This window comes from Siniperca chuatsi, linkage group LG17 (assembly GCF_020085105.1).
Source record: "Siniperca chuatsi isolate FFG_IHB_CAS linkage group LG17, ASM2008510v1, whole genome shotgun sequence".
In the NCBI taxonomy this organism is placed as follows: Eukaryota; Metazoa; Chordata; class Actinopteri; order Centrarchiformes; family Sinipercidae; genus Siniperca; species Siniperca chuatsi.
In genome coordinates this window covers 8,839,544-8,865,888 of record NC_058058.1, presented here as the reverse complement: position 1 = coordinate 8,865,888, position 26,345 = coordinate 8,839,544, and the positions used below count along the sequence as shown (strand labels likewise).

Here is a 26,345-nt window from a genome sequence, read left to right as displayed (position 1 = left end):
ATCCTGTATTTAGAAGCAAGACTTTAAAGTATATGTTCAGAAATTTTGATTAAAAAATGTTTATTTTATACAAAACAGAAATGACCCAGTAGGCCTACCTTTTGTCTCACAGTTTACAAAAATAAATTCACAGGCAAGCAAGTTGCAACACCCTCAGGGCAAACAGGTGTGTTGTCTAGCACTCAGGAAGCTAATCTCATTAAGCACATGCACACACACACTTATGTACAAAGCACCTGAGATACATGGCTGCCAAGGGGCTAATATGAATTCTGAACCCATAGTGTTTTTACAACTGACAGAGCATAATAAGGGCAATTGTTCCTTTTGTAAACACAGTCGTAAGATCAGCTTTTGTGCTTTCTAGAATTACCTGCAATGAATTTAAGCCTGTCTGGTGTCGAGTCAGCACCTGGGGACAAAACACCATTAATACGGTGTTTTAAGAAAACCTGTTTTTTTGTTTTGTTTTTTTTACCTGAGGCATTACAGGTTTCAACTCATTATTTAAACATCGTGAAAACAGGAGTCAATAACTTATTTGAATAAACACAGAGTGACAAAATAACAGTTGTAGAGCACTTGGCAAACAAAAACTGGGTTGTCAGCTGCCTTGTACAAAAAGAGAACAATTTTTGGAGCTGGAGTGTATCAGGTTGACACAAGCTTATCTTTTTCTTTTTTTTTAGCTTTAATCCTATCTCATTATAATTTCCCCCTCAACAACTTCAATATAATACATAATAGACAGCAGAAGTTCGTAGGTGAACTGTGAGTGAATTGTGATTTTCAGTGATGAAGTGCCAACACAAAGGAGGTGTACCGAAGTGGATGGTCCCATATTCAAAATCCAACAGAAATTCCCTTATTTCCCCTAGTCTTTGCCATTATGCTGTCCTTATGTCTGTGGAGGAATGCATCTCTTACAAAGCGAGTGGATCTAGTGGAAGTATCATTTCCTGAGCGTCAGCATGGCGTTGACATCCCACAGCAGGTTCCTCATCTGATCCATCAGAACCTTCATCTCCTGATTCTTCTGACGTACCTTCTGCAGGTGAACCACAAAACACATGACATCCATTAGTAAAAGTCCTTAAAGCACATGAGCCATAGCTTTAGTATTTGAACCTAGTTTATTTACTATAAACATTCATTAATAACTGATGCTTATTTATGACTATACCTGCTGGAGGATTTTGAGAGTAAAAAAAAAAGATACTTTTAACTGGTTTACTACTAATGTTGCCGATAAAACAAACAAGCTTACCAGCCTCAGGCAAAATTTTCCACTATTTTGCCACTGGCTGCCTGGTGGCAATTTCCAAACCTACCTGGAATATTGGCTCTGATGTTTACAAAAACAACATCCTGATATTGAAAATTTACTTAAGCTGATGCATGATGCATGGTTTCTGCATTTCACCCATAACGCCAAGGGGTATCCTTGGCCTGTGTCAGCACTGCCACCTAGAGCATTTGCTGGGGACTTTTAAACCTAAATATTTTGTGTTTTCAAAGTGTCTTTCAAAGCCTAATGGGAAGCCGACTTTCATTTTTAATAGCAAAAAAACGAAAAACAAATGTCAGCCTAAGCTGCCAGGTAGTACTATTGTGTCACTCAAGTAACAGTATATTGATGTTGATTAAAATGTTGCAGCAATGTTGATCTTTATAGTTTGCTAGGCCAAGTATCACTTAAATATCTGGCAATATAAAGCATATTCCACCATTTGTAATTACTTTGTAATGTATTTTATTTATTATTAGTGCATAGGTTACTGCAGGATAACTGCCAGTCGTATTGCAATCTGACAACAGCATAGGGAGGTGTAACTGTCACTACTTCATACAATACTCCAATGCATTAAATATGTGTAATGTGCTAAATATTACTTGTGAGAAAAAGAAAACAGGAACACACCTCTAGAACCTCTTTTCTCTCCTGGTTGACAGCAGGACTGCAGGGCTCCACTTTGACAGTAACCAGCTCCTCCCCAACATATGGCAGAAGCTGGGGACACAAATGACATACAAAATAGTTTTTCCCCCTCCTGTCTATGAATGCATTGGGTTTTGATACTGAAAGAAGACAGAGTGTAACAAAAAGCAAATAATACACTCACAATTCTGCAAATGCATTCAATCAAGCCCTGATCAAAGGACAGAAAGAGTAAAAGTCCTTTTCAGTGTTGTTCTAGTATGTGAGTTTCAAGCAGTATATATCATTTATTTCCTAAAAAAGTGGAATATTTGAAAATACAAACACATGAAACTAATATCTAAGCAGAAATTTAGAGCTCCTTCCTGACCTCCGTTGGCCCCTCCTGCAGGTCAGAGGTCATCTCCACACAGCGTTCGTACAGGAGCCGAAGCTTTCTGAACAGCAGGGCGAGCTGCCGTAGGTGTTCCTGGAGCTTCCCAAAGCGGTCTTGGTACATCGCCTGGCTCTGGGTCACACCATTAGGAAGCTGCATCAAAGACACACAGCGTCTTTCATCAGTTTAAGTGTAGTTTACATTTTTGGTTCAGATAGCAATGTAATGTGCAGATATCAAGTCTAGTTGTTAGGCAGAAGACATTATTAATATGAAGGCAGTTTTCACTTGTTTTGACAGATGCTGACAAGCATGCCAAGCAGCTACGACAAAGGAGGATGGGACAAATACAGACTGACAGATGACAGAGGAACCCAGATCGTATCAGAATCTGAATCAGAAATACTTTACTGATCCCAGAGGTGAAACTCTTTGGCGAAAAAAATTACCAAAACACTCTCTACTCTCATTTTCATAGAGAGCGTAGTTTAAATTACACTTACACAAATGTTTACTCAAGTTTGAAAAAAAATGAAAGCTAAAAAGTAGTAGACTAAGTGAAGTTTTCTCACAGTAGCTATTACAAGATCTCTCAGAAAACAAATTAAGACATTTTGTAGTTAAACTAAAATTGTGTTCTATGATAGCAGTATTTTTTAAATTGTTGTTTAAACAAAATAAGCAACTGCATAACGACACCGTAGGCTCTAGAATTTGCAACTTGCAGCTGTCTTTATTTTCAAAATGTTTCTTGACTAAATAATTAATTAATTAAGTGTTCAAAAAGGTAATCTTTTAACTTTTGAGGTTTAATTCACAGTCAACATGAATGAGAAGTCATAGAGGTGCTCAGAATCAGAGGTTTGAACTTCTATATTTCTATAGAAACCGTACCAACTAAATCTGCTGATGTGGACCACACGATATGGTCCAAAGCACCAAAACAAGCAAGTGGACCTTGAGCTGAGATTGCTTTGTCAAATAATAATCTCTAGATATATCAATAATGAAATTAAGGATTAGTCTCAGCTCTAGACAAAATATTACAAAATCTTTCAATATAGTGCAACAGCAAGACTAACTACAGCCTAACATGATGTCATTCTAAATATTGGACTGCATTTGACTGTAAAGATGTACCTAATAAACTGGTAACTCTGTGTATTGGACCAATACAGATAAAGAGATTTTTCTCAAATGTATGACTTCAATCACTATATAACAGTGGATCCTGCATATTAAGAGAAGGTCTGTGATGATATTTGCAAAACTAGGCATTCACACCATAACAGCATCTCACACAGAGATGGGGGGATGACACGCATACATTCCTTGTCCATTGAAAACATTATCTTTAGCTAGCTCACAGGCTGATTAGGTAAATTACCTGCGTTGCTCGTGTGATCTGGAAGATCTCCATGGTGCGAGTGACAATGTCCTGGACAGTCTCCTGTCCGATCCGACAGAGGAACACTGGGGAGATCTCTCTCAGGGCTCCCTGAGGAGGCATGGCCTGCTGACCTGGGGCTGAGGCAGCACTGGGAGGCAGGTGGGGCTGCTGCTGAGGGGGCATCCCTGGCTTCTGAGGTAATGAGGCCGCCATCACCACACAAATCTGTGGGAAAGGGATGCGATTGTGATAAGTACATAAAGCCCCTAAACATGTTTGACTTGTGCTGGTGTTACAAATGGGGCTACTCACAAACGTTAACACTAACGTTACTTCATTAGAGTAGTTAACTGAAAAAGTTTAAAAATGATAATACTGCATAAAGTCGAACATTTCCTGAAGATGTAACGTTAATGTTACTATCTGAGTTACTAACATTATACACAAAGTGTTGTTGATAGCAAAACCTACAAGGTCAAAACTTCGATTCTTCTAAGTTACGCACTAAACTAAAGATACAAAAGAAACAGCGTTTTACTGACTGACAAAAGCTAATCTTGGTGGCTAAACAAGCTAGCCTAAACAATCTAATGTAACGTAATACTGATACAGAGGCAAGCTAGTTAGCCACTAACGTTAGCCTGCGAGTGTCGAAAACCGCTTACCTAAACTAACTTGCTTTGGCTAAAAGCTGTCCAGATATCTCCGATTTGCTCTAGTAATTGCGAGAAATAACGTTTGCTTATTTATTATTTTAAATAAGACATAATGAGGCCTTTCCACTGATTTCTATCAGAAAGCTATGCACGTTATTGTTTTCATTGCGTCACTTCCTGGCAGAGAAGGACACATTTCCCGCCACTAGATGGAGACAGTAATTGTTGAGTAAATGTGCTGCAAACACCAACCTTACTACATCCAATCTTGAAAGTATTCAGAAGTATTTAGATCCTTTACATACGCAAAATTATAACCACCACAGTGTATATTACAAGTAAAAGTCATGCATTCACAATTTTACTCGAGTAAAAGTATAGAAGTATTATCAGCAAATGCACTTAAAAGTACTCAGAAGAATGCCCCCTGACAGTGTTTTATTATTACATATTTTATTATTGGATTAACATTACTAATGCATTAATATATAAGCAGCATTTTAATAATTAATTTTTAATTTTAATATTGTAGCTAGTCGAGGTAGAGCTATTTTTAACTACTACAGTAGTGTTGGGCAGTTAAAATCTTAATCTGCAAAGTAACTAGTTACTATAGCCGTCAGAAAAATGTAGTGGAGTAAAAGTTTAAAGTAGCAGAAAATGAAACTACTCATGCAAAGTACAATTACCTTACCTTAAAAGTGCAGTAATTATGTATAGGTACTTAAGTTACAATCCACTGTTGCTTACAACATAATTAAAGATATCATAGCATATAATATACCTGTATATTATATGCATATAAAATGTATAATATATATAGAATATTATTAGAGATGACATGGGAAATAATAACATGGGAAATAATAAGCAACATTGAGTGTGGCTACTATTAGTTAGTGAGACTGGAAGAACTGTTCTACAAATATTCCATTCTGCAAATATTACTGTTTAAGAGCTGTACCTGCTATACCAGGACCTACCAAGGTATCTTTACATAGACCTAAATCCACTGTTTCATAGAATAAAGTGCATAAATGACATAAATCAAGCCTGTAGTAATAGCCCATAAAAATAGACTTTATGTGGTTAAATGAAGGTCAAATGAACGTGACTTGTCTGCCTTGAAGCCCGGCCAGACCAATGAAAATTCATTCACCTGATTTCTTTATTTGTTAAATCAGTGTGGCTGACTTAATCTCTGGTTTACATAAGACAAAAGGTTGCACTCGTGGGCCAGAAAGGAAGTTAGTAAGTTAAGGAAGTACATTTTGTTTTTCATGTGGTGTGATTTATAGTTCAACAGACCCTTTGTTGACCGTAACAAATGTTAACAAGTAAAATGACACATAGGTATCAGTATTTGACACATAGGTATCAGTATTTGATAAAACTAAAAGGTAATGAAGTTTTGGAATACATTATTTCTATGTGTCCAAGAAAAAAAATCTTTATTTGCATATGTTTTCTATTTCCTCCAAGGTCAGAATGGATCAAATTAAGCAGCGTGCAAAGAAGCTGGTAAGAACAGAAAAAAGAAAAGAAAAAATATAATCTTGCAAAATTGATTGTGAAGCTGAAAGCAGAACTATTTTACTTTTCCCTGTTCTGTGTCACCAAATCTTCTGTACCCTGTTTTGACTCTAAACTATTGTGATGTTCTTATTCTGCTGTGTCCTTTTGTCTGTGTACTTCACTATTTTCATAATTGTTGTGTGCGTTCACTGTAGAACTTCAACTTGAACATTATTAGTATCCTGAGGGAGATTTGGTTTGCATGCAGCCATTAAAGACAGAGGTCACAGGAACACATGAAGATAAGAGCAGGGATGGTCAAAGAGCATGTTAGATACATTTGTTATATTTATATATATTTTATTTCATTTGATGGTAATGTTCACAGCACAGCCTCTCCATTAAACCTAATGTCAAAAAAGATAGACTTTTATTATGGATTGTATTTAGTTTAGTTTGTGTTGATAGATTTTCAACAGATACAGATACATACAATTCTACTGATACCTTAGGTAGGGTAGGTAAGTTAGGTAGGTAACTTCAGTATTGCTGTCCAGATTGCATTCTTTGCCTTAATTACTTGTTTGAAAAAAACACCAGAAGAGCAGTTTTTATTGTGGATAAAGTTTTATTGGTCCACCAGTTGGGTCCAGACTGAAATATCTCGACAACTATTAGCTTGCACTGATGACTTGGCTTTTCCTCAAGCACTACCATTAAGTTGACATTTGTGGTTGTGAGTGATGTCACAACAACTACTGGATGAATTGCCATGCAGTTTGTTATAGACATTCATGGTCCCCAGAGAATGAATTGTAATAATTTTGGTGATCCACACCAACGCCATCATCTGATCAAACATTTAATTTGTGCAAATCTTTGGTTTATGACCAAATACCTGCAACACTAATGACATTCCCATCAACCTCAGCTATACTTTGTGTAGTGCTAGTTAGCAACTGTTAACATGCTAACATGCTAAACTAAGATGGTGAATATGGTAAACATTAGACCTGCTGAACATCTGCATGTTAGCGTTGTACTGTGAATGTGTTAGCATGCTGATGTTAGCAGTTAGCTCACTCAGCCTCATAGAGCTGCCAGCTTGGCTTGTTTATTCTAGTTTAATCTTATACCACAGAATGAAAATCAGCAACATTAATGAGGAATTTGGCATGGCAAATTCAGTTTATGTTTTTCTGAGCTTTCATTTGTCTCTTTTATACACCATCCATTGTTCTAGCAATGTACTCCAAAGTGCAATTTTGAGTTTATATGAATGTGATTGTCTTCTTTTTTCAAGAAGACAATCTCCGTCTAGTTGCATTCTCTCATCTTTATGGCTGATTTCCTTTAACCTACTAAGCAATAAAACATTACTTGATGCAATCAGATAAAATGTAGGGGAAAAAACACAATAGGGTCGCAAATAAAATACGCAGTAGTTGCAGTAGTGTCCAGTGATGATATGCGGCATTGGGTTATCTGAAAGACGCATTAAAATGCCTGATAGCAGGAAATACGCAGCACAGTGATAACGTAGCTGATAAAGCATCACAAAGGCTTGACTGTGATCTCATAGCTACCAGAACAATCTGATACAGGAACAAGTTTGTTTCCCTCTTTGTCCTTGAGGTTGTGTGGTGATGACCAGAGAAAAGTGTATTTTAAATGTTTTTGTTTTGAATTGGAATTTACTTAAATTGCTAAAATGGTCCCAGTATATCTGAGTCCATACACATTTCCTTTGATCACCTGTATATATACATGTTAAGTAGTAGTGAATTTGTGGGTTGCATTTGTGGACTACAATATCACTTTTAACCTTGAAATAACATATGCCACACAGAGTCCAAATGAGAATAAAATAACTTGAAGCCTTTCTGTCACACCCTTCACTCTGTCATCTTTGACCTAATAAAATCTAAATGAGAGGGATTGTCTGTTTACTTTTTGGAAGTAAAGTTATATGGGAAGATAAATTGGATTTAACAAAGGTGCAACCTGGTACATATTTCTTTTTTGAAACACTTCTAAACTTAAAACTGGAAACACCTGTATCCATTGTTCTTCCAAATTTGAATATTTTTTGTAATGACAATACTGAGAGGCAGTTGAAACAAAGTACCACACAAAAATATTATTGTTATTTCATGCAGAAGTACAATAAGGCTGTCACATTGTTGCTTTGTTTCTTAGAAAGTAATAAGATGCCAGTTTTACGTCACGTATATGTACAAGCTCCCTATCAAAAACTAAACATCACAGGGACACATTCCTTTCTGCTTGCTTAAGTTATTCCAACAGATCCTTCAGCTGCTAGTCAACAGGGAAGGTGAAATCAAACGTGCCTTATTCCCCAAATTTTCATCAAAATAATCTTCATTGGGGTGGAAAAATGTCAAAATAGAATTCTTGTGTTATCAGAGGAACCCCTGAAAATCTTTGGTGATTGGTTTCTGTGGTTCCATTCCATTTTTTGGTGAATTACCTTATCATATCACGTCAATTTTCCATAGTTGACTTTTCTCCCCTCGAGTTTATCTGAGCTTGGTCGAAAGTGAAAAGTTAAATAGAAAATGTAAACAGATTTGTTTCTGTTTTTATCAAAATTCACTGTACAAATGCCAACCTTCTTTGGCAAAAATAAGGATTACAAATTGTTAGAGCATAGAAATATAAATGATCAGTGTTAAAAGAAACAACTGCAGCTGCACCAACAGACCAAGTTTTTTCTTTTGAACACAAGTCATGATGAGGTATCAGTTAACCTGTGTGCATAGTTGTGGAATGTAGGAAAACCAGCTTTCAGAGTTTGCTCCATGTTTACTTTTTAACAGATTCCTCTACACTGTAAAATCTCATAATCAATAACATTATATTAACTATTCTTTTGTTATGAACTAATGTAATTAGATCAGTTTCAGTTGTTGCCTTGGAAATTTGAGTTTATTTTTACTGTGTGACACAGAAGGAATGTTTTATGTGAGTTACATAAAAAGCATAGTGAAAAGTAACGGTGTACACAGCACACTCAGCCATGTTAACATGAATTTGAAAATAATTACACTGGGATAAAATGTAACTGTAATATGGCACTACTGTATGATGTGGGACTGTCCATGGTGTCCAAATCCCAATAACATTATTTCATTAGCGTGCCCAAGCTTTGGAAAATCAGAATCAGAAATACTTTATTGATCCCCGAGGGGAAACTCTTTAAAGACATGATCTACTTTTGACAGACAGCTTAAGCCTTTCCTCATTCCATAATTCTAATTTACAAATCAGATACTTTTCACTTATCTGCTCTCTCTTAGAGCTCTCTCTTGCATGTTTTTTTTTTCTGCTCAGCTCACTCTGACGACTAACATTTATCAGCATCAGTGTTATGGAGGGCTGGCAGGTATAAAAGGACAGACAGAAAAGGTGGGGACAGCCATAAAGTACGACAGAAACTGCTGAAGACCAAGATGGAGAAAAAAGGGATGCTTGTCCTCTGTGCCTGTTTCACCTTTATGTCACTGTGCTACATTGAGGTAAGGGACACTTTGGATTCCATGTAGTGGGACAAGTGACTTGAGTTTGTGTCCATATTCAGAGGACTGTGATGGACCAGCCTCTCTGATTAGTGGTGGGACAGCTGATTCATCTGGATTTTGAACACAGAGCAAAGCTGCCTTTTGTTTTTCTGGCTTAAGTATGGTTGCAGTCAAACTAGCCAGAGGTAAATCAAACATTTAAATGCATCTCAAAGGCTAGGCAAATGGAGGTAAATAGAAAATGTGGGGTTTTTTTGGTACAACAAGATGGTAGATTTTTCTGTTTGGATTTATTTTTTTACTGAGAACAAAAGATCTCTCTTGCAAAACGTGTACACTTTATAATAAATAAAATAATGAGAATGAAAAAAACAAGTTAATTCATGACCTTGGAAACAGAGGTCACCACAAGGTCCATTTAGTAGCTGTTGCTTTACAGATTGGCTCATTACATGTAAGTTGCTAACTTTATTTTTAAAAAGCATGTCAAATTGCACTTGTTATGAGGGTTAGTCAGTGGATCTAATTAACCTTTTGTACAATTTCTTCTGAAAAAGGAGTGTTACTAGACTTGTAATGTTAAATTTCAACAATCTCACGTGTACGTAATTATGACCAGGACATTTGTTTATAGCTCCTCCGCTGCTATAATTCTGTGAAACTGAATATTTTAGACCTACTTTGTCAGACCTCACTAATCCATTCTTTTGTTGAAGGGAGCTATTTGGTGTCAGCCACAGCAATGCTCCTTTTTCTAGATATTCTAGATATGATCTATCAGGAAAAATAAAGCAACAAAGATTGAAATACAACAAAGAGACAGATATACTATGTGCAGTCGGGACAATTAGTGGAAGGCAGACATGTACTGCAGGCCTCTACTAACCGCAGCAATATGCAAAGTGCGATTAATGTCTTCATGCCTCATGTACTGCGCTGGAGCAGCAGGTGCTTGACCTTTGCGTGATGTGGCTCCAAATGGTTTGTCACCGACAGAGAGACACATTGTACTGCAGCTTTATCTGTGGCATCGACTGACAACATAATACACGCAGGAAATAATGACAGTATAAATTGGTGTGGAGTGAAGAAGTAATAGAATTTAACCCGTTGATAAGTGGTACAGATCTATCTTCTTATTACTGTAATTATAATATTCTAATGTTTGTAGTATCATCTGTTTCTTGAATTCCTTTATTAGTTTTTTATACCATATATATTGTTACATTTTTGCTTCTTAAAGGGTTGGTTCACCCAAGTTATGTTTTCTCGTTTATTTCTTGTGGTATCTAGCCATGCAGACAGTTCTTTTGGGGTTTTTTTGTTTTATTTGACCACGTTTAAATAGATCTATGTCTGGGATTTCTGCCGCTCCTCCAATACAATGGAAGAACCTCATTTGTGGGCTCATGCCACTAAAATACTTTTTAAAAATTCAATAGCACCGTGTATTTTATTGGAATAGTTTAACATTTTGGGAAATATATTTTCTTTCTCTCCAAGACAGAAATGTGAAGGTCGGTATCAATTTCACGTTTGTGCGTCTAAGTTCAGAGCTGCATATATTAGCAGCTAGATAGCACTAGAATGGTTCTATTATAGCGAACTGATCCTTTAATATAGATACTACAAATACTGCATTGGCTACTGATTCTTATTCTAAAATGTGACACTGGACTTAGCACATTTCTTGTGCAATGCAAACTGTTTTTCTCTTTTACAGGTGGAAACAGCTTGTACCTCCTGTACAAATGGAACAAATGCAACAAATGCAACAAATGCAACACCGACCAGCAACAACACAGAGCCAAATGGTACCACCAAACCTACAGCAGCAACCACACCACCGCCCGGCCACACCTCGACTCACGTAACCTCCAACAACCACAGTACTGTAACCACAAGAGCACCTCCCGCCTCCAACACATCAGCTGTCTCCTCGCACTCCACAGCTAACATCACTTCATCACAGCAGTCCACAATGTCCTCTGGAGCAACTCAAAGCTCTGGAGCCACATCACCACTTGGGAGTGGGACTAACACTCACACAACTTCAGCTACAACGTTAAAAGGAGGGTCTGCCTCTTTGTTCGGGTCCTGCAGTCAACTACTGGTGCCTGTGATCTCGGTTCTGATCTACGGTGCATAGGGTTGAGAGTGTAAAACCAAAAAAAGATTCACCAGATTCACCTTTTCTCGTTAGATTTTTGACAGAGCTTCTTATTTAATGGCTCTTACTGTGACTGTCACGCATCTGTCATATTAATGCTATGAAGTGCTTTGTTTGCTCTGAGCTTTTTTCGATTTTTGACCAAGAGTCTTCCACACAATCTCAATAAATTATGTATAATCCCATGCGTCAGATGTATATTTTAATCACAATGAGCAAACATAAACACAGGCTATTTCTCGGATGCTTTGGCAAATAGAATGGTAGTTGAATTGCCATTTGCCTCTAAACACATTTAGAGTCGAATAAAACATATTAGCAACTGGGAGGTAAATGGTGGGAACCTCCTAGTGAAATTGTCAGTGAACTGGATTAATCCTTCAAGAACCTCACTTCTACTAAAACTGCCACCCCATTTGCATTTTGGTTTTGATGTTAAAAATATAAACAACATCACATTCAAATTCAGGCTGTTTGTCTTGAACCACCTTTAATGTTTTGTTTTTCTGACATGACTCTGCTTAAAGGACATGCCAGCAATGTATTTCAGTGTATCTGTATGCAAACTGATGGCTTTTACAGTATGTGGAATATAATGAGCATGTCTTACGCTATGGGTTGAATAGTGTAAGTGCAAGGTTGGGTATGATGTAGATGACAGTGGACCTGGCCCAAAATTGGCAGGTCTTTTTGGGAAAATATAGTTTTCAGGTAGTCAGGCTGCTTTATATTCTTGAAAGAATAAATGGGGAATTTAAAACCAATTCAAGTTGAAATATATATTATATATACAGTTAAATATCTAACAAATGTAAACCAAAAGGGAAATGGTTATGGTGGAAGCAGCCTTTTTACATTGAAGGTAAATGGTGATTTTTAACATTTAAGTTTGATAAATGTGCCTAAACTAGCTGTTTGAGAAGGGTGTGGTTTAAATGCAGTAACAGATGCATGAATCAATGCACAATTACAGATATCAGCTCTGATATCAGCTGCATGTTTGTAGGTTAACTGTATTTCCATTGTTAAAATAAGTGAGTCAGTGAGGGCCCTCTCACTATGCAATTTAAATGAGAAATTATATAACACTTCATTCAACAAGGTGAAGCCATTTAAGATGTTACTAATCTTTAAGTAATAATTAGCACATTTCTTACTAAATTCTACAGTCAGTCACAGCCATAAAAGGATAAAAATAGCTGCAGCTAAGTGGTTGGAGGAACAAATACAGTACTATTTTTCCTGTATCCATATCTGGATTGATTTCAATTGGCTTAGTGGGAGGTTTTGCATATGAGGTCCATAGCTAGGGTGGAGACAGAGGGAAGGCTTCCTGAATGGAAAAAGATATCAGGTGAAAATTCTAAATGCCTTATAAAAGGCCAGCCTCTGGAAACACACATTTTACAAAATTAAGACTCTTGGCAAGGATACACAAGTGTATGCCTGGGCCAGACTCTAAAAAGAAAAAGAGAAACACTGAATAGCTGATAAAAACAGTGAGGTTTTGTCTTGTCTTCAAGAGGAAATCATCTCTCATCCAACATGAAGTACCTTGTCCTGGGGCTGCTTTCACTGGCTCTGCTTGGATTTGTCTATGCACAGGTAAAAATCTTCTTTACTGGCTGTAGAGGGAGATGTACACAAAGTGTGAAAAAAATCTAAATCTAAAAGAAGGAAACTCAGTCTGATTTTATAGATTCTTTTGAGTTAAATGATAAAAATGAATTTCTATCACAAAAAGCTTTATATCGTGAATAAATGGATAAATTCACTCAAATAAGCCATGAGACTTATTCGTCACAGTGAAATGTCAACATTTTTTTAATATCCTGCCCTTGTATTTTTCATTATTAATTTTTGTCATTTAAATCAATGACAAAATTGAAATATGCATTTGTCGAGTATTTTTTACAATATGATATACAATATTATGCTCCATAGCATCAAATACAATATAATTAATTTCTGTTTGTCTCCTCTTCCTTCCAGAATCCATCATCAGGTTCCACAACGATGGCATACAATAACACTTCCAATACAACCTGGCCATCCAATAACAACAACAACAACATCACAGTCAGTAACCAGAGCACCGCTAACACGGGCACCACAATGACGGCGACCAGACCCACAACAATGACAGGCACAGGCGGCATGGCCACCGTGACTACAAAGAATGGACAGAGCCACATCTTCACCTCTGTCTGTCTGCTGTTTGGATCATTTGTTCTTCAAGCACTTTGGCAATGAGCACACGCTTGAGGCTCAGAGATGGAGTGAGTCTTAAACTACAATACTGTTTTAAAAGCTTATATTAGCGATCAACGCCTATGTATCATGAGTTTAAGCATGTTTGTATGCATTTTAAGAGATTACTGCTACCTGATCTGTATTTGAGGGATGCATATTCTAAATCATATTTACCCTTTGTACATTCTGTATTCCTATTTATTGTCCCATATGAGAATATTTATTTAATCATATATATTACACATGTATAATTATAATATAAATTAAAGAATAAATAATGTCTACACATAAAATATATTTTTATGTGTAGACAGTCACACTAATACACACACAGTGTGTGTGTGTGTGTTTGAGTTTGTGTGTGTGTGTGTTTATTAGCATAATCAAGTGTACATTAGTGTAAGTATTTGTTTTTTCTTGGTATGTCCAAAAACCAATAAACATCAGATAAACAGAGGTGAAAATATTACAAATAAAAACATGTCTGTATTGTGTAATATTTGTATTTACAATATCTATCCATCGAAAATAAAAAGAATATTATTTCATTAAATATATTTTAAATATGTGTTTTGAAAATAAGAAGTCAAAACATTTTCTTTTGTTTTGCACAGTGCACATTTTTGAAACCAAAGAGATTTAAAAAAAAGCTTCAAATTAAGACATGATCTGTGATGTCGGGTACGGAAGCACAGAAGGGAAGTGAGGAAAAAAAATGATGGTGATCCATTTCCGAGTCTTATCTAAATTGTTTTCTCTAATGTGTTAATGACTTAAAGGTGGGGTATGAGATTCTAATCCAATATACATCTTTTTGTCAAATTCACCGAATATTTCCTCACGGTCGACTAGCTGTCCGTTCAGTCTGTGCGCTGAAAATCCAGTGTTTCCGAGCCACACAACACTATTCCAGCCATGATTTGTATGTCAGGCAACGTTCAATGACTTGCCCACGGGACAGTCAGCTTACTTTCTATTTTGCCAAGATCTGCTGCTGTTGTGATGTTAGCTGTAGTAGCAGGAGAGTTGTGAGTATCGCTGTCTGGAGCTGCTGTGCTGCTCTGGGAAACCGTCCCATCCTCTCTGGCTGTTAGCTTCGCAGCAGCAACTGTAGCGACAGTTTGCTAACCCACAACCTAGCTAATGTTAGTTACATTACTTGCTGTCGTTGTTTGCTCTATATCATGGTATTTGTCGTGTTATTTCTCCAGAATCGTATACCCCACCTTTAAGGACAGGTGAAAAAAAGGTTTTGCCAGGATCATCTTTCTAAGTTCCTTAAATATTCTTTTTCATCTGTGAAACAGGTGGGAAAAAAGTGAAAATTATTTCTTTTGTCAGGATTTTCCCATTGGAAAGCTTGTCTGACAGCAAGGTAAGGCGGAGAAAATATTCTAAATATAGCCTACACTTAAACTGATATGGATTTTTTTTTCTTAGGTGGGCCGTTTTTAGGTGGCTAAAATACGTTTTGTTGCTGCCCATGTCCTCAGCAGTGCATTGTGTAGCTTCCGTGCTGGTACTCCTCTGCTTCTCCAAACTGGGGGCGTGCCAACTCCGTCTAAAGAGCGTAGATGTGGTTTTTTATAGCTTCGGTACTGAGATTGTATGTTTTAAACACGTGGTATTTAAAAAGTATCAAAGTATTGATACTTTTGACAACCTTAGTTCAGAAAGCCTGCGGCCTCTGCACACTGGGTCATCTTTATTTGGATTTATAGAAGCCTTGTATTTACATTCTTATCTGTGGTGGAGAAATGGAAAATCATGCAAATGTTTTGAACAATGAAAACAAAGGAATTAAATGAATTAAAGAGAAAAGTAATAAAAGAACAAACAACAAATAACTGAATGATCTTGTCTAAGTTACTTCCAAAACATGGTGATATGTTGATCTTTTTTTTTTTTAAATGACACCTACCCACGCACTGTTGCCCTCTGCATCTTCAAAAGGTCCACAGAAACATGTGCAGTTGTTGTGAAAGGTTGTGAGGAAGCCAATGAGCCAAACTCGGGTTACTATTCTTGATTTGTGTAATGTGTGAAAATACAAACAATATGCAGTGTGATGTTTTGAAAATACTTTATTGTCACTGTCTATCAGAACAGGTGCAAACCAAACAGCCAGAAATTGTTGATTCAAGTCTTTCAGTAGCAGAGTTTGGAGATTGTCTCCTACCAAAAACCACACACACTTCTGTGAATAAAGTCCTGTCACCTTTATCTTGTGACTCAAGGTGTAACACATGAGGAAATAATATTGTAATCTGTTTGTATCAGTTTGTCAATTATCCACCAGGAGCAACAATAATTTTCTCTTTATGATTAATCTCCTTCAGTCTTTTAGACATTGCACCCATTGATGTCTAAATAATTTACATGAAGTTAGGTCATTACAGGGAAGTTGGTGAGCGGCCTGTCGTATACATTTATATAGGTTAAAAATTAAACCAGGTGTCAACATCACAGAGAGGGAGGAGAATATTTTTCCATCATTGTTAGCCCCTTAAAGAATAATATAATAATAGTAATAATAATAATAATAATAATAATTAAAATATATTAAATAAATGTTTCCTAAAGTTGCCAGGTGTTCTAAAATGCACAGTAAATATGAATTTGAGTTTGGGTTCAAGGAAGATAAGCAGTCATTGAGGGGTTAGCTAAAGGGGATGGCTATGATATTATAAGAATTCATACTTCCTTATAACTGATCAGTGTCATAAAAATGTAAGAAGTTTGAGTGTTTGATTGTTTTAAGTCATTTTAGTAACAGGAACAAAGTGTCAGCATGACACATATCACTAAGCTTGTCCAATCATGTTTTTATCACCTCAGAAACATTGCAAAAATACGATCTATTTTAAATCTTAGTGATGCAGAAACTGTTGTACATGCTTTAATCTCCTCACGCCTCGATTATTGTAACAGCCTGTTCACTTGTCTTAATCAAAAAACTTTGACACGACTGCAGACTGTACAAAACTCAGCTGCTAGACTATTAACCAGGATCAAGAAGTACGACCACATCACACCTGTTTTAGACCTTGTAATCCCTTATGAACCTTCACGTAGTTTGAGATCTTCGGTAAGGGGTCTCCTGTCTGTTCCTGAGTACAGGATGAAAACAAAGGGGGGCAGAGCTTTTGCTATCAGGACCCCGAGGAACAACTTGCCCGAAGAAATTAGGTTGTGTGAGTCAGTGTCTTTGTTTAAGTCTCGTCTCAAAACACATTTTAATCGGAAAGCATATCCTGGTCTTACCTGAACTGGCTGCTTATTTTACTGCTTTTGTGTATTTTATTTCTTTATATTTCATCATTCACTGCGGTATTTTATTTCTCTTGTTGTGAAGCACTTTGTTTTGATAAGTGCTCTATAAATAAAGTTTTATTATTATTACTGGTGAGTACTTTAATTAATGCAAAGTACAAGCTGATATGGCCAAAGAAATTGTGCAAAGGAGAAGGATGCCTACCACACACACACACACACACACACACACCAACTTCCTGGATCCAGAGCCAGGTTATACTGTACACGTCATAAATTCACACCTACCCCTCCTGAAATGTGATACTGTTGTATAAAAGCAAGAAGAAAAAGGTTCCTCTCAGCTGAAGAAAGTAGAAGTACATCAAATTACAGAGAATTTTCACAGCACTAGAAAACACAGCAGCCTGCCGTCTGTGCAACAGGACAATTTCAGTAACATATCTGGTGCATCTCTGCCTCCTCTTCGCTCTCCATTATGAAGATATTGGCTCTAGGATTTTGCATAATGGCTTTGCTGCTATTAGGAAAGGTAATTGTCTGACAAGGTTTTCATGTCTTTTTTTATTATGGTATAATGGTAATATACTAATGTAATAGTCATAGAAAAATGCTTATTGTAACTGTTGCACAAATTATTAGTTAGTAATTAGGCTTTTATTAGCATTTGGGGAAAAAATCATTTAAAACCGTACTTATTTGTGGAACAAAACTTTTTTTGAGTGCTGATGGAATATATTACAGGTTAGCAAAAGAGCAGAAATGTAATCCATTCCAAAATTACAAGAGCTAATGTATTATCATTTGACTGTAATTATTGGACAAGGCAACAGTAAATTTGAAAACAGGAAAAAACCAAACAGTCTCTAACGCAATGACTCGGGTAAATCATGTTCATAGATGGATGGTTACTACGGAAACATAATTATTGTTGACATACACACTATAACTGATTTAAATGATTTTTCCACTCTCAGGCTCAAGGAAACCCTACTTCCAATGCTACCACCGTTTTTGTTAGTGGAATAACTACTATAACCATGCCTTCGACCACTAGTACAAACACTTCTATGGCTAGCCCTACTACCACCGCTACAACTGTCGCTCCAACCACCAACACAACCATGTCTACGACCACCACTACAACCGTTGCCCCAACTGTTTCTACAAACATTTCTACCACCAGGTCTATGGCAACGACTACAACCAACTCCCCAACCACGTCTACACCTGTCGCTTCAAACACCACCAAAACCATGTCTACGACCACCACTACAACCATTGCCCCAACTGTTTCTGCAAACATTTCTACCACCAGGTCTATGGCAACGACTACAACCAACTCCCCAACCACGTCTACACCTGTCGCTTCAAACACCACCAAAACCATGTCTACGACCACCACTACAACCGTTGCCCCAACTGTTTCTGCAAACATTTCTACCACCAGGTCTATGCCAACGACTACAACCAGCTCCCCAACCACGTCTAAAACTGTCGCTCCAACCACCACCACAACCACCACTACAACCGCCGCCTCAACCATTACTGAAATTGGTACGACCACCCCTGCCACCACGAGTACAACCACCACTCCAACCACCACATCAATTGCAATGACAACCACCCCATACAATGGAGGCTCAGAAGTCAAAGCTTCTCTGCTGTTTTCTGTTGTGCCATTGTTGCTCTACATGCTCTGCCCCTAAGCAGTAACTGGTAAAACTCGCCTAAAGACGCTTGTTCCTCAATGTTTCACTGTTTCTGAGTAAAAGAAGGCTGAGTTGAACTAAATGGAGATGCGTTCCAAAGAAGTAACTTAAGGTAAACAAAATCTGCAGGTTAACGTAAACATGTAATGTAATGGATTTGAACTATATCTGGCATCAGCAATTCATTATTGAGAAAATTACGTGATGACTACTACTGTCGGAGCTGACTCAGAGCTCCCTATTTCAGTGTTTTAAAGTCTAAAGGCTGCATGAGCTTCATGTTAGAGAGTTAGTTAAGACTTAAGTATACATTTTTGAACTGTGATTATTATACTGTATGTATACACCCTCCCTATTTATTCAGATAAACATTAAATCTAAAATTATAACATTAACAAAAAAGACAAACAAGATTGTAATAAAATTTACTATTAAATTGTTAAGTGAAAGGGTGGTATTATTCTCTGTAAGTACAATTTGGAAAAAAAAAAACTGTATGTATATACCACATCAGGAAGAAAGTGTTGTGGCAGATATATTAAGTAATAAAAACAAATAACCAAACTGCACTCATAAAGTATCCAACACAACTTGTTTTTTATATTTCATTGCATGTATTTGTATAAGTCATTAAAACATGCATATGCAAAATAAATGAAATTTCATAAAATATGAAAAGTAGCAATAGAACATAAAAGGTTATTTTTGCACAACCATAGACTTCAGGGGGGAAAAAGAACTATATAAAAAAATAAAAAATGTAGCTAATCAAAATTTGTAGCTTTAATTTAATCTTCAGATCGACAGATGGCCAGCAGAGCCTGTAGATGATCTCCTTTGTACTGTTTCTGTTGGAAAAAGATGAAGTTTACATGTAAAAATGACTATAGGTCCCTTAAAAGAATAAAAACATGATTTGCATTTTAACCTCTCTGATTTAATTGTTTAATTTGGAAGAAAAAAAAACACATTATCATGTCAGTACACATACGCTTGTGCAAGTATTTCAAGGGGTTGTATTTAGCACAGTATTATGTGTGTGACCCACCTGTAAAGCAGTGTAGAGAGAAGTGCCTGTTAATTTAAGGTAGGCAGCTCGGATACACAGCAGATCTTCCTCACAGTGAGACACCATAATCCCCTGCACTATTGGTGTCTGGAAGAGTGAAAAGTTTTGTGTGTGAACTGTTGTGTATTTAACACTAGTCTTAGACACTAGAAGATTTCCTACATGTATAAAATGTCCATTATATGTCATACAGGTTTGCCTTCAATTGGGTTAGTTGGTTTAACCATTCATCTTTCCATATCTGTACAGAAAAGCAAATTTCTGCTTTTCTGTGGTAGGCAGAGGCAAAAGACAAAGGCACATTTATCTATATAGCACAATCCATACATAAAGCAGTTTCAAAGTGCTTTTCAGACATTTAAACTTTAAAAAGGGATTGGAAACAAACTTTAGAGTAACTATTATAATACATATTACATACAGGGCAACAATAACAAACTAATTAATATTTTTATTAATATTTTTATATATTTTAGAAAAAAGCATATCATAAATAAGGTAAATAACAATTTAGGTACCATTGAGTACCATTCCCTAAATTACAGATAAGTGGTATATTAGATATATTAAAACTTGTGAAAAATGAGTACAACACCCAGTTTGCAATTTGAGGGAGAATGAGGTGGGATGCCATCCCGTTTGTTAGCAGAATGAGCAAAATCCATCCCCCTTGTTGACCTGCTCAAAAGATGCTCTGTGCTTTGTGTCTCATAGTGGGGCTTTACATTGCCGCTTTTAATAATCACCATGGTATCGCAACATATGAGACATACTGGTTTTAAACTGCCTGTGGGAAGATTGAACAGTGTCTATTCTTGATTAAAAGCACTCACTGAGTACTACTGACAACACTAATACGACTGAAACCTTTTCTACGATAGAACACTCCTGGACGAATGAGGGACTACACCGTCTTACTGACAACACCTCAATTCAATTTATTTTATTCAATTCAATTTTATTTATATAGTGCCAATTCATAACAGAAGTTATCTCATTGCACTTCCTAAAGAGCAGGTCTAGACCGTCGAGACTTCATCACTTCATCCGTCAATCAGTCACAGTATTGTTTGATCTTAATCTTATCATTAATTACCATAAATAATCAGAATAAAAGAAACAATTGATGATGACAGCATCTTACCTTCATGGTTGTTAGTCTTTTGGCGAGGTAGACATCAGGGTTTTGAATGCACTGTACTATCACGACACAGATATGAAGAAATATCAGTGACTAATAAACATGGACAGTGCATACTAATCTCTCACACATCTCAAACAATATTTACCTAAAACTTTCAAACCCAGTCGAATGTCTCCTGTAAACTGCTTTTCCACAGTCTGATCCACCACCTGTCCGGTCTCCAGCTCCAGTCCCATCAGCACTGGCAATAATGTACAAGGTCAGGGGAATGAACATACTCTATTTAAAACAGTGAAGACTTTCTAACACACAGAAGCAAATACGCAAGGACTATGTAAGAAAAATATATTACAGCCTCACCTTTGTTAAGATGGTCTGAGTCTCTAGAGGTCAGTATGTCGATCCATGGTCCTACATCAGCTTTTTTCCCATTTAGTGACGCAGAGAGAGACTGAAAGAATAAAAACAAAAAAACACAGTCAAAGGGGTGAAATCTCAGACATGTCTGGCTTACAACCACTACATGCGTCATTCAATTGCTTGTATCCGCCTTGTAACTGCCATAATAGTCAAAATGTAGTGCTTTGTGTCTGCTTTATCATATTAAAATATAGTACTGCATGCTGCTCCTCACACCCACCTAGATTACAACATTTGTGTATTAAAGTATCATGGAAAATAATACCTCAATATCTCTCTGAACCACACCAGCAACGTCTTCTTTCTTTTTGGGAGAGCGGAGTGAGAAAACACTTTAAATTGCAATTTCAAGCCAAAGAAAATTGTGTTTCAGAAGAACCTGTCACAGAAACGCTATTTTTACATCCCCACTGTGATGTTGCCCCACTGCTATTTCATATCCAAGATGAATTGTTTTAATAATATGAAAGGTGGGGGATCAATGCCCACTTTTGTAGCTTTACTGACTGTCACCAACAGTTCACTTATGAGGTTAAAGGTGATGGTAAAGGAAATAAATACTCAAATTACATTTAACAAAGCCACAACAAGCTTAGCAAAGTCTCCACTGGTTTCTCCTTTCAGTTCCTTCTCCAGGTCCTTCTTATACACTGAACAGGGAGACAAACAAACAATATGACCAATATCAGGACAAGAGATTATGGATTAGGGGTTTAAATGTCCACAACAATCAATCAAAACATTTTTGGGGAAAGACTAGGAAAGTTATATGACTTACAATGTTGGTATGCAGTACTAATTCCTTGAAGCTGCTTTCCGGATCGCGTGCACAGGATCTCCAGTAGTGTTTCCTCATCTGTGCCTAAACCCTGCACACACACAAGCACACACATGCTGTATGTGCATCCTGTCAGGCAAGGTAAAATCCCCGCCTCCCCACAAGGGATTCACGCATACACACATGACAACACCCACAACAAGCCCCCCAAAATTTGTATACAAACACACAAACACCCACTCACTGCCATGGCCTGTTGCAGGCGAAGAGCCTCATACTGCAGAGGAGGCATCAGCAGTTCCAACAGTAGAATCTCCAGGTCTCCAGCCAGAGCTTTCTTCACTCCAGCTTCCAGGTCCTGGTGCAGAGTCAGAATAAACACTGATGTTTTCACATATCTTAGATATGACTCTCAATGTACCAGATCAGAAACAAACCCAAGAAATAGTTATTTTGATATATATATAACAAGAGGCCCCAGAGTCACAGAGTGACAGTGTGAAAGTTTGTGTCTGCCAGATACTATCACCTCCTTGTGTTAAATAAAATACTTGTAATACAAGGGAAAGAAAAGTCATGTTTTTTTTTGTTGATTTCTCCTTGCAGTTTATATATATAACACTACAGGTTCATATTAATTCTCTGACTCACCCTGTGTCATTATTTTAGTGTATACTGTGTATGCTACTCCCTCTCTAAACAAAGGTGTGTTCAAACCCTTTAAGACCAGTTTAAATAATGTTTGATCAGCAAACACATGGAAGTTAAAGATGAGCAAACATACCTGTTTGCGACATACAGTATTATCATTGCAACTCTACATTCTGTTGTATTGCATAACATGGATTATTTTAGGGAATATTTTTCATTGGGGGGCTGCTGTGGATTTGAACTTTGAAGCTGTTATTCTGAATATCATGTTTTTGTTTCTAAATGCTTTTTAGAGCCTTTTTTATCTTGTAAACTGTTAAATTCAGTAAGAAGTGCTATTTTAAACATATTCTGGTCATGTTTCTTTACCTTTTGAGTGATTTCTTTAAAAGTCTCTGCGATCACTTGTCTCTGGGCGTTGTTCCGATTGGTTAGGATCCTCACCAGAGTCCCCGCATCTGAGCCAGGTACACAATGTTTGGATTTCAATTATGATACAGTACTGAGAGTTTAGCAAAGCGGCGAGGAATGTTAAGAGGCAAAAGAAAAGTAGGATTGTGTACAGCTTTATCCAACACTGCTGGTCAACAACACCAATCTGGCTTTCCAAACCAGTTTTAATCTACTAGCAGAGGTACCTTTCTTCTCTAGTGCTGCCTGGATCTCCATGGCATCCCGGTCAGGGTGGAAATTGGAGAAGGGTCGCACCGTTCCAAGGGTACCCCAACACATCTCCTATTTGACAAATAGGGAGAGTGAGAGAAAGAAACAAAAACATGTAAACAAACCAAACAAATACTGCCAGGACGGGAAGATTAGGCATAAATCCTGCCATTGGACACATATCCTGTCTGTTTTAATCAAAAATGTGATAATTGAGTGACAGGGAACAAGTGGACTGTGTAACAAGAAAGGAAGCAAGATTTAGCAGACATACTTTGGTATTGGTGGAAGTTGAGCAAAGATATGAGTCAGTTTTCATTGTGTTTGAATTTAAAGAATGTCAAGTATTCTATACTCCTGTTGTGACTAGTTAACATCTGAATGGAAACACAAGTTCACATTGCAACATGTCTGGAGGCATCACGTACATAATGACTTTTGTAGATAACGTTAGAAGGTATGCAGAGAACACAAGACAGCAGATTATATTACCTACAAATGTGGTGTCTTGGTAAACAGAGTCATAATGCAATAGCAGAGGGAAGACAAGGCAGAAAAGTTTACTTACATAGGATTTGAAGTACTCAGGGTCCATAACTTTGTTTTAACTGCAAGAAAGAATGTAAAGAAGAGATAAATGGTCCATACACATTCAGAGACATACAGTAAATTACATTAAGCCACACAGGCACGTGGGCACAGCATGAACATAAAATTACACCCAATTTTGTTATGTAAATAGTAGGAATGGGAAACGTTAACCTCATTCTGAATTTGAATTTTTGTTCAATGAATCACTTGATGACAGTTTATTCATGAAACTAGTAGTTATCTCAACAAAACCATTATATTACTTCAAGTGTTTATCTGAGGGACTAAGACACCCAACATGCCAAAACAAACACCTGACAGAATAACACAAGTACATTTTCTTACAAAATCTTTAAAGAATGCTTATTTTTTCCTACCTGTAACAGAATGCTGTGGCAGCTGTGGGAAGATGTGGAGGAGTATTTTTACAATCTCCTCTAATCAGCCCTGTATCTCAGTCCCACCCTTACTATGCCACACCTGCTGCAGTTCACTCTGACTGTCAATCATACAGCTGACCAATTGGTGCTCAGTGTCTTCACAGCTTTGTCAACACTATTGGTCTGTAGAATTAATATGACAACCCACAATACTGACATTCCTTGCACAGGAGGAATCCAGACAGTCAAGTTTGTTTACAGGTGACCCCTCTTGCTACTTGACCATTTAGGCTGTAGATTTTGTGGTTGAGTTTGCCAAAAATAAATCATCAATGACAATTGTTTTGTGTCAGGCTTCACAGTGTATCCCCTCTATTGAAGAATGTGTGGTATTTGTTGATGTTTTCAAGTTATACCTTTGCCATTTTACAGTTTTTCACCAAGATGTAGCAGATATCTGATAAACAAACCCACCAGTCATCTCTGTAAGTAAGTTAGGGGGTAACTCTGGTTTCAGGGTAAAACAGATCTTCCTAAGACTGGTGTACTCATGTATAACCGGATGGTCTTTTGGCTCCAACACCTGAAAACTGAACTGTGTCACGAGAGCTAACAAAAGGCCTTCTCAGCACCTGCATTTATGTCTGCCAGTGATAGCAATCTAAAACTTCAAAACTCTTATCCGCCCTTTTCCTCCAGTCGAGAGAGCGGGGCAGAAAGGAAAGGGAAAACGAGAGAGACACACACACACTGACAGACATATCACATTCACTTTCAAACTCATAGTCAAAATCAAATGATAGGTCCAACAGAAAACACAGTGCTGCCTGAGCATGATGAGACCGGTGAACAAATGTATTCCTCTTATAGTTTTAATCTGTCCAATCCTCTGTGCTGCTCAACTTCTACCTGCTGTTCACCTGCAGAGCACAAAGAAATATGAGACCTGTGTGGTTGTTATAAACAAAGCTGATCTACAGCAAGCTCTTTGGCCTTTTTGGTAGTATTAACTTAAGATATACTCAACCAAAGATTTTTCTGAAGAAATTGTACGTGTGCTTGCAGCTGAACATTGATGTGACCCCTTTGATTACCAGCCGCGAGTGTGAGTGTGTGCCAGGTGACAGATTTAGTCAACGTGATAGCGTCACAACCGCGCAAGACGCAAAATGAAGATGGGTGTGGTCCGAACAAGGGCGCCGGACAGTGTTGTGCAAGTTCATACTTCACAAGAGCTAGTTCAAAGTTCAGTAAAATGAACTAGTTCACGTTCATAGCTCACAATTTTGATTTTTGAACTAAGTTCACAGTACCAAAAACTGAACTAGTTCGCGTTCCATTTTTTTCCTTTACAAAATGCCGTGAGTTTGACTTGGGTGGAGGAACTTTGCGGCTGTTGGCTCATCTTACCCTTTGTTGTTCTTGTGATCATCATTCACTCACAGATATTTCCCTGGTCGGATGCTTCAGCTCCCTGTGTCGTTTCAAAAATCTGTGACCCAAAACACGGGCATGCCGGCTGCCGTAAAACATGGTGCCTCATTAACTCTCGCGGGAGTTAACGACACTCACGTTCATTAGTTTCAAACGGATACATTACGTTCAGTTCACCAGAAACATGAACGCGTTCATGCTCATGACTTTACGCCTCTGGCCACATTCGTTTTAGACATAATTATTACCAATTATTTATAAATTATTATAAACTCACTTCTCTGATGTCATGTGATCCATTGCACCATTCCCAGCGATTTGGTGTCGCGGCTAGTGCATCGCAAGATGGTGTCTAGTCGTTTTTTTTTTTTTTTTTTTTTTTTTAAAAA

General features: G+C 37.3%; 4 protein-coding genes across 10 annotated transcripts; 2 read left to right on the top strand and 2 right to left on the bottom strand.

Moving 5' to 3' along the window:
• Nucleotides 1-43: 43 nt before the first annotated feature.
• Nucleotides 44-4,563, bottom strand: zgc:114119 (Mediator of RNA polymerase II transcription subunit 30-like). Of its 4 annotated transcripts, none has more exons than XM_044170595.1 (6): nt 4,371-4,563; nt 3,703-3,930; nt 2,310-2,468; nt 2,124-2,150; nt 1,922-2,011; nt 44-1,048 (listed from the first exon to the last, which is right to left on the bottom strand). In XM_044170595.1, the coding sequence occupies exons 2-6, from the start codon at nt 3,916-3,918 to the stop codon at nt 953-955; spliced, it is 588 nt and encodes a 195-aa protein (XP_044026530.1). In that variant the 5' UTR covers nt 3,919-3,930; nt 4,371-4,563; the 3' UTR covers nt 44-952. The 4 variants fall into 4 exon arrangements, with proteins under 4 accessions (XP_044026530.1, XP_044026532.1, XP_044026531.1 ...); XM_044170597.1 differs by lacking the exon at nt 4,371-4,563 and adding an exon at nt 4,177-4,321; XM_044170596.1 differs by lacking the exon at nt 4,371-4,563 and adding an exon at nt 4,018-4,156.
• Nucleotides 3,772-11,775, top strand: LOC122863825 (probable serine/threonine-protein kinase DDB_G0269628). The gene is made up of 3 exons (XM_044170599.1): nt 3,772-3,902; nt 5,844-5,882; nt 11,142-11,775. Exons 2-3 carry the CDS (start codon nt 5,850-5,852, stop codon nt 11,565-11,567), a joined length of 459 nt encoding a protein of 152 aa, XP_044026534.1. The 5' UTR covers nt 3,772-3,902; nt 5,844-5,849; the 3' UTR covers nt 11,568-11,775.
• Nucleotides 11,776-17,235: 5,460 nt separating this feature from the next.
• Nucleotides 17,236-19,753, top strand: LOC122864091 (integumentary mucin C.1-like). 2 transcript variants are annotated; one of them, XM_044171156.1, is made up of 3 exons: nt 17,236-17,646; nt 18,092-18,432; nt 18,565-19,753. In XM_044171156.1, exons 1-3 carry the CDS (start codon nt 17,593-17,595, stop codon nt 18,821-18,823), a joined length of 654 nt encoding a protein of 217 aa, XP_044027091.1. In that variant the 5' UTR covers nt 17,236-17,592; the 3' UTR covers nt 18,824-19,753. The 2 variants fall into 2 exon arrangements, with proteins under 2 accessions (XP_044027091.1, XP_044027090.1); XM_044171155.1 differs by having other exon boundaries at nt 17,404-17,646; nt 18,092-19,753.
• Nucleotides 19,405-26,315, bottom strand: anxa14 (annexin A14). 3 transcript variants are annotated; one of them, XM_044171154.1, is made up of 13 exons: nt 26,234-26,315; nt 24,120-24,159; nt 23,527-23,623; nt 23,258-23,346; nt 22,482-22,595; nt 22,238-22,328; nt 22,030-22,109; nt 21,725-21,763; nt 21,400-21,490; nt 21,185-21,280; nt 21,040-21,095; nt 19,875-19,982; nt 19,405-19,674 (listed from the first exon to the last, which is right to left on the bottom strand). In XM_044171154.1, exons 2-13 carry the CDS (start codon nt 24,144-24,146, stop codon nt 19,615-19,617), a joined length of 948 nt encoding a protein of 315 aa, XP_044027089.1. In that variant the 5' UTR covers nt 24,147-24,159; nt 26,234-26,315; the 3' UTR covers nt 19,405-19,614. The 3 variants fall into 3 exon arrangements, with proteins under 3 accessions (XP_044027089.1, XP_044027088.1, XP_044027087.1); XM_044171153.1 differs by lacking the exon at nt 26,234-26,315 and adding an exon at nt 25,933-26,043; XM_044171152.1 differs by lacking the exon at nt 26,234-26,315 and adding an exon at nt 24,520-24,636.
• Nucleotides 26,316-26,345: the final 30 nt, after the last annotated feature.

What these genes read in the sequence shown, in the direction of transcription:
- LOC122863825 (XM_044170599.1), top strand. Translation starts at nt 5,850, where the DNA reads ATGGATCAAATTAAGCAGCGTGCAAAGAAGCTG. An exon ending in AGCAGCGTGCAAAGAAGCTG is followed by an intron (nt 5,883 to 11,141) that starts GTAAGAACAGAA and finishes TCTCTTTTACAG; the next exon opens with GTGGAAACAGCTTGTACCTC.
- LOC122864091 (XM_044171155.1), top strand. Translation starts at nt 17,593, where the DNA reads ATGAAGATATTGGCTCTAGGATTTTGCATAATGGCTTTGCTGCTATTA. An exon ending in CTTTGCTGCTATTAGGAAAG is followed by an intron (nt 17,647 to 18,091) that starts GTAATTGTCTGA and finishes TTCCACTCTCAG; the next exon opens with GCTCAAGGAAACCCTACTTC.
- zgc:114119 (XM_044170595.1), bottom strand. Translation starts at nt 3,918, where the DNA reads ATGGCGGCCTCATTACCTCAGAAGCCAGGGATGCCCCCTCAGCAGCAG. An exon ending in TGCAGGAGGGGCCAACGGAG is followed by an intron (nt 2,151 to 2,309) that starts GTCAGGAAGGAG and finishes TCCTTTGATCAG; the next exon opens with GGCTTGATTGAATGCATTTG. An exon ending in AGAGAAAAGAGGTTCTAGAG is followed by an intron (nt 1,049 to 1,921) that starts GTGTGTTCCTGT and finishes GTTCACCTGCAG; the next exon opens with AAGGTACGTCAGAAGAATCA.
- anxa14 (XM_044171154.1), bottom strand. Translation starts at nt 24,146, where the DNA reads ATGGACCCTGAGTACTTCAAATCCTAT. An exon ending in TTAAAGAAATCACTCAAAAG is followed by an intron (nt 22,596 to 23,257) that starts GTAAAGAAACAT and finishes ACTCTGCACCAG; the next exon opens with GACCTGGAAGCTGGAGTGAA. An exon ending in ACTGGGTTTGAAAGTTTTAG is followed by an intron (nt 21,096 to 21,184) that starts GTAAATATTGTT and finishes GTGTCGTGATAG; the next exon opens with TACAGTGCATTCAAAACCCT.